The sequence below is a fragment of the Galleria mellonella genome, unplaced genomic scaffold (genome assembly GCF_026898425.1).
Source record: "Galleria mellonella isolate WM207_F2 unplaced genomic scaffold, CSIRO_AGI_GalMel_v1 utg173, whole genome shotgun sequence".
Classification (NCBI taxonomy): Eukaryota; Metazoa; Arthropoda; class Insecta; order Lepidoptera; family Pyralidae; genus Galleria; species Galleria mellonella.
In genome coordinates this window covers 3,836,359-3,843,868 of record NW_026442016.1, presented here as the reverse complement: position 1 = coordinate 3,843,868, position 7,510 = coordinate 3,836,359, and the positions used below count along the sequence as shown (strand labels likewise).

Below are 7,510 nucleotides of genomic sequence, written 5' to 3'. Positions count from 1 at the left end.
TAGTAGAAACGAGGTAGCAGACTTCGCGTAGGAAAAACTGTAGGAGACGACTAATTATGGTAACAGCTATTATTATTTGAACCTCAAATATTTTTTTTTTGCTACTAAAAAGATTATTCTGATATCTTTATTAAATAAGTATATAAGGCATGTCTTATTTTTAAATAAATAATATTAAATTCATAACATAGGAGTATTTAGTCTCAAATAACAGATAAGGGGTCTTTCTACGTCCCAAACCAAATAAAGCAATTAGGTATCTACTATATAATAACAGGTTAATTAGATATAGAGACTTTATTCTTACACTATCTAGAGAGTATATATTCTTATATACAAAATACATAGATAACGGCCAAATCAATATATCCAAACTCATGAATAATAAACATTACGCAGGAAAGTATTATAAGCATCAAGGTCATCAAATATTGAATAATGGGACTAAGGCGCACAATGTTACGCCGCATCGAATGACATCATACTTATACAATAAGTAGTTTATGGGCAATTAGAGAATAGATGAACATATCTGACATTTATACTCACTACAAAAATCTGTAGACGGGTAAATGTAAATAATGTTTTTACCAACACCGTAATTGCGTATCTGTGATATTTATAGCTTCAATGTTCTGTGAATTGGAGATGTTTTAGTCAGTTGTGTAACAGCCGGCCGGCATCAAACACGCACAAGTTTCGTACTTATCATGGCCAAGGTAAGAACATGTGCTTGAAAATAAAAAAGAAATTAATTAGAAAGAATATGAATCAATATGAGATAGTTATTCTTTAATTTATTTAATAAATTTACTGTTTTAAATTTGTTAAATGCAGTAAAAGAATAGAATTTGTAGAATGTACGAAATTTATTATGACCTTGTAGTGCCGACGCATGTTTTTGTATATTCTCTAGTAGTTTTGACTGTTGTCAATGTGTTATACATGTGTATGAAATTATTATTTATGATATCTTTTTTAATCTAATATGTATAATGTTTCATATGCAGTACTTAATAAAATATTAATAATTAAAAAAAAATCTAATTTGATAAAATAATTTACCTAATAATGTAATACCTAATAATAATAAGTTCATTTTATGTTATATAATTACGATATAAAATTTAAATATTTATTTATTTATTCTTTATTGACCACATTACAAAAAAATGTCTGGTACAAAAGGCGGACTTAATACTATATAGCGTTCTCTCCCACTCAATATAATTATTAATATATGGACTATTAAATATTCTATATAATTATTGATTGTCCTTTTTTTGGATTCGTAAAACCCTGTTCGCACGAACTATCGTTCGATCATTCGATCAGTCTAATCTAGTCTCAATTGCAACTAGATTAGAAATACTTTTTTATGATTGTAACATGTCTCTGGAAAAAATAACAAAAAGTTAAGACTTAATTAATTCCCATGGAAACATATTACTAAAAGGCTTAAAGCAATTTATTTTTTTAACTTGTATAAAACCTGGTTTAGAAAATAAATATTATTATTATCTTATATTTATATTACATCATAATAAATTATTTCAGGTAAACATTCCAGCGCTTAAACTTAACAATGGCAGAGATATTCCAGCATTGGGCTATGGAACGTGGTTGGGCCTAAATGATAAGGTAGAGTTTCAGATAAAAGTTATGATTATTGCGGCGGCTACATTATTATGATTCGACGAAGATTTGCGCTGTCACGATATTTGGTCAAGCAATTTGTCATATCAGTGACTATTTGGGAGTATTCGAATCACGTTCACGGCCTTTTTGTTAAATGACAACGGGTTTCAAATCAAAAGGTTTTAACGTGGTAAAATTCATATTTTGAGCTATATTTTCTTCAAATATACTATATATTATACTACATAATTTTTTGTTGAAACAAACACGACCCTATAATGATATAGCGATAATCTTAAATGTATTGCCGAAAGTTAGCTATTGTAAGCAGGGTACTTCTATCCCATTTATATTTCTCCTGTTAAGTAGCTATAATTGGGTGTATCTAGTTTAGTAGGAAGGGGTATGGCAGTGAAATTATAATGTATGGAGGTATAATATCTTAATTCTTAGGAATGGCGGAGCGTTAAGAGTACCACTGGTACCACAAATATATTCTGATGTATCTATATTTATAACCTGTAGTTTTTTTTCATGGATGATAATGGAATAGTAACCCCGCCTGCGCTATCGATATAGACTGGCGGTGCACCAGTAAGGGATGATAGGTGAGAATGAAGCAGGTCAGTTAGCCCACTGCGACGAATCTAACAATAAAGTTTTTAGTCACTTACCATCAGGTGAGCCGCATGCTCGTTTGCCCCCTGTGTTGTAAAAAAAAAAAAAAAAAAAAAAAAAAAAAATAAATCGTAATGGTTTCCAGGGAGAACCACGAGGAGGTCCACCTGATAGGGTATATTGCTAGCAATGGGGTTACTAATCCATATTACTAACAATATCTTCTCCATCCTATGACCAGTAGTTACAATTCTCCATCAGGTAGACCGTCAGCTTCTTGTTATTACAAGTTGTAAAGTAGCTCAAAACTGTTCTAACAATGTATGGATAAATCCATGTTTAGTAGCGGACGATGAATGTCTAAAATAACAATAAAGGCCACAGCTATTAAATCATACTCAAACGAGCTTATTTGTTCGGCGTAGTTAAACTCGAAATTTGTAATATCGTAATGAATCGTCGATATAATAATGTAGCCGCAACAATTTATTAGATATACAAATATTTAATTTTAATAAAGACATAGATTATAAAAGGTCTAATGCTTTTATGTTACTATTTCAGGCCGAATTCGATCCTACAGATGTACCGAAAATGGTAGATGCGCTTTCATATGCTATTGATATAGGTTATCGGCATATTGATACAGCGCATCTATACAGAGTAGAGCCAGAGGTAGGGCAAGTCATTAATAGAAAGATACAGGAAGGAGTTGTGAAGAGGGAGGAGCTGTTTGTTACTACTAAGGTTAGTTTTGAATATTTTATTATTGACTTTTCTATTATTCCTTCAAATTGTTTTTAAAATACACACAATATCAGTCAATAACCAGCTAATAGATATTTAGTGTTATTAGCCCAAAATCTGTATTATCATTGAATTTTTTTATAAATAGGTTATTAATGGAAAAGTAGAAACGTTTTGTATGAATTATCTTGGTATTTTATACAAAAATAACAAACACTTTAGAGATTAGTTACGTTCAAAAATATAAAAAATAACTTATCGATTTACAGGTATGGCATCATTACCATCGGGAGGCAGATGTCGAGGTTTCGGTGAGAGCGTCGCTACGTCGTCTTAATCTTGAATATTTGGATCTTGTCCTAATGCACTGGCCTATGTCAATATCGGTAAGTTAATTACGAATTTTAACCTGTATTATAGATTGATAAAATAATGGCTAAGATCATAGATATAAACGAGTTTATACAATTTACATATTAAGCTGATAGTTAAGGAATTAAAATTATAGTTTTGCATTAGAAAATTAAAAAAAAGAGAGAAAAGTAATATATTTTTAAATTAAATTTACATATTCTTAGAAAAGCATAGCATTAGCTGTAACTATAATTCAATTGATGTATTTTTTTAGCAAGATGGCGTTGATGAGAAAATAGATTACCTCGAAACATGGCGTGGCTTCGAATCAGTTTTACAGAAAGGCTTAGTGAAAGCTATTGGCGTTTCAAATTTCAACGTTGAGCAATTGAAGAGACTCGTAGCCAATTCCAAAGTTGTACCAGCATCCAATCAAGTTGAGGTTCGTGCTGTTACAATATATTTTTGCTATAAAGAGTGGTTATAAGTATATTGCAGATATTTTTTTTTATGCAACTTAGAATGACAAATAAGTTGATGGCCCCCCTTATAGAAAGTAGTAACCCTCGCTTATAGACACGAACAGTACCATGAATATAACAGAGTATACTGTGTTGCTCATCCCCAACATATGTTGCCATTTTTGAGGACTACATTGTTGTGCCTCTATAGCCTATAATTTCATTGCCATATCCCACCCTTCAAACCAATCGCAGCCATGCAAAACAATTGCTTCACCGCAAAAATATGAAGGGGATACCCAAGCAGATGATTTTTGTACAAAGTCTCCTTCTATTATCTGAATAAATATAAATTTTAATCTTAAACCGAAGAAGGTTTTATGTTCAGAATAAGCTTGATAGTTTTCTTTTAAGAAAATATGAGTAAGCTCAGCCGTTTATAGTTAAATTTTATTACATTTTTACTTTATAAATATAATCATATCTCACTTTATCTCGCTTAGCTTAAGTGAGACCCTATCTATTCTATATGGTAAAGATTTTCTGTACTCTTAATTTTTTTTTATATATCCTAAATCTTTATATTTATCTTAATAATTTTAAATTTATGGAGTTTTACCATTTATTGTCTTATTCCGTTTAGAAATCTATTTAGTAAATCATAGCTCACCATTCTCGTTTCATTCATAATTCTTTCGTCGTTTAGGCCATTACGTTCAAGAAAGTACCTACTCTAACTAATATTAGCAAATAATCAATTTGTTATTTCAGTTTCTCAATATTTTCTATTTAACAATAATGTGATATGGAGTGTTGCTTTTTTACTTTTAATATTATTATTGTTAATATTCAATTCATTGTTAAATTTATTGCTTTGACTAGTCAAAAACCTGAGATAAACTCCCATCGATATACAAATAAATTTATATATGAGCATTCAAGCTTAAATAATTATATATTTAGTTTTAATGAGTTGGACTGTTATCCTTTTTATATAATCATATTATTATAAAAATATTGAGATTGTTAGTAAGCACAATTTTTTTACAGATTAATCTAAACTTGGGCCAAAAAGAACTAGTAGACTACTGTCAAGCCAATAATATAGTTGTAGTAGCCTATTCTCCATTTGGTACTATGGTACCTAGCCGAAACCAACCTAACAGTCCTGAACCTAAATTAAATAATCCAACCTTGGTGACCATTGGCAAAAAATACGGGAAAACTGTGACACAGGTCACATTAAGATATTTGGTGAGTATATATGCGTAACATTTTAGGATTATATAGAGATTGTTTAGCGATAAGGCAGCTTTTTGTATCACTTCATATAAAAAATTACTTTATGAAATTTAAATTTTCGCGTTGTTTACATATATTTTAAATACGCAATCGGGACTTAACGCGATGAAAAAGCTTTCACAGAAAAATAGTACTTACATACCTGCTTATTTATTGCCGACGTTTCGACGTCGATTGCACCACGTTGTGGTTTTTCTTTGCGTTAAGTCCCGATTGTGTATTTAAAAAAAAATAGTGTGTTTATTTTTTATATAAATAGTGCAATTAAGTGTAAAATATATGAATAATTATTTATTTATCTAAGTTGTAACTTAATGGATTACGAACATAAATTAGGTATTGCTTAGCAATTCTTTATTATAACATTAAAATTTATTGAAAAATTTCACAGACTTTTGTAATAAATTTCTTTTTACTTGTGTTTTTATTTCAAGAATACAAAAAAAAAAATATGTAAAGATACGTTCATAATGTTATATAGGTTAATAAGATAGGCATTTTATAATCCGAGGCTAGTTGATAAAATGATGATTATATATATATATATATATATATTAAATTGACAGTAGAATAAGAATGTTTATTAATAATCTATTAAATTTAAAAAAAAGTTCGTATTGCTATGAATTATATTTTTTTCAAAAGGTATATTTGAAAGTAATTATTACCATTTTTTGTATTATTTTAGTATCAACGTGGCATTATATCCATTCCAAAGACCGTGACGAGAAGCAGAGTGCTGGAAAATGCTTCGATTTTCGACTTTGCTCTCGATAATGATGACGTCAGGACTATAGCTCAATTTGATAACGGTTATCGCACTGTTGTGCCTGCTTTTTGGCAAGACTTCACTAATTATCCATTCGAAAAACGTCCAGTTAAATTGGAGATTCCTTTGGCTCTAAGAAGATGGAAGAACGGGGCTAACTTGGACATCGAATAAATAATTTTATTAATGAATTACCACGAGTTAATGCTATTAAAACATATTGAATAAAAGATATTTTTATTATACCTATTGTTATAATTCCTTAATATTATATTTAATATGTAAGTATACTTTTATTTTTTATTATATAACGACATATTTTTTTACTGGATAAAAAGTACAGGCAATAATTAAAAAAAATTAAATTAAGTGTGTGTGCAATATTTTTAAGTTACTTTAAAAGGGCCTCTACCCTTCACAATTTGACTATTCTTTTAAAGATTACGCGATAAACTAGCTAATTATGAATTATTTTAATGATTATTATTGTAATAGGAGTAATATACTAATATTAATACGGAATAATAGGGAATAAAGGAGTAAACCCAAAGTTTACTCCCATTACATTTTAAGAAAATAAGAATACAAATTAAAATTACAGGGTATGGAGGTATATTTTAGTTATAAGGAACAACAACACACCTTAGATGTTACAGCGTGTTGTGTAAAATTCATAGTCCTGGTCATATAATAAAAAAGAGCATTAGAAAGAAGTTTTTTTTTGGAAAATTTAATTATTATTTGCAAAATAAATAATTTACACAATATGTCAAAATTAAATGTACAAGTGTTAAAAACATCAGAAGATTTTTACCTCAGCATTTACCTATTCAAAGTTTGTTTCATAATTTATCTGACGCCGACGTTATATTGGGGAGTGGGGCTTCGCCAACAATACAATGAGGCTTCTGTGTGCCATAGAAATTTCTTAATTAACACGGACCCTTATATTATCAATACTTAGCAAGTGTCTATTGCCCACTAGTGTTATATTAAAATTGATTAGGTAATTAAAAGGATAGATAAGATCTCGGTGAAGCTGCTTATACCTACAATAAGGTACTATTAATTATTTTGTGTTATACCAAAGATATAGAAAAGTGTTCTGAACTTATAAAGATGTTTATTAATAAATATTATCTATATGTAATAAAAAATTGCGTTAATTATGCATTTTTCTGTATTATAATATAAAAAAAATTACATAAAAATTTAAACGATTATACCCGCGATTTTATCTACATGTCTACCATATATATAACGGAAAATTCATGAATAAAAATAAATAGCTTTTATCTCTCTTTATACCCAATATTGCAGGCCACCCCCCTCCCTTCACAAGATAGAGTGACGAACTCGAATGGTTTGCAGGGAGTCAGTAAATTTAGGTGACTCGGAATCGTTCATTACAGCAGTCTATGGGGGAGGCCTATGTTTAACAGTGGACAGCTAATGACTGATATAATGATGATGATTGCTCTTTTTTTCGAATTGATCACTTAACGCACACAAAAATATTTCATATTTGCCATATAATAAGAATAAATTCAGTTGTACATATTCGTTTACAAATTTTCAGTTATCTCTGTATTTTATTTACTATCTTCCGTTATTTTTAATA

The 7,510-nt window shown here is 29.4% G+C and overlaps 1 protein-coding gene across 1 annotated transcript; it reads left to right on the top strand.

Annotated features, from left to right (window-relative positions):
• Positions 1-565: 565 nt before the first annotated feature.
• Positions 566-6,119, top strand: LOC113515417 (aldo-keto reductase AKR2E4-like). Its single transcript, XM_026899610.3, has 7 exons — positions 566-719; positions 1,558-1,641; positions 2,821-3,003; positions 3,273-3,389; positions 3,632-3,799; positions 4,869-5,072; positions 5,809-6,119. Exons 1-7 carry the CDS (start codon positions 711-713, stop codon positions 6,061-6,063), a joined length of 1,020 nt encoding a protein of 339 aa, XP_026755411.1. The 5' UTR covers positions 566-710; the 3' UTR covers positions 6,064-6,119.
• Positions 6,120-7,510: the final 1,391 nt, after the last annotated feature.

Bases quoted from the DNA above. Each gene is read 5' to 3' on its own strand.
- LOC113515417 (XM_026899610.3), top strand. The intron at 3,390-3,631 runs GTAAGTTAATTA...GTATTTTTTTAG, and splicing joins ACTGGCCTATGTCAATATCG to CAAGATGGCGTTGATGAGAA. The intron at 3,800-4,868 runs GTTCGTGCTGTT...ATTTTTTTACAG, and splicing joins CAGCATCCAATCAAGTTGAG to ATTAATCTAAACTTGGGCCA.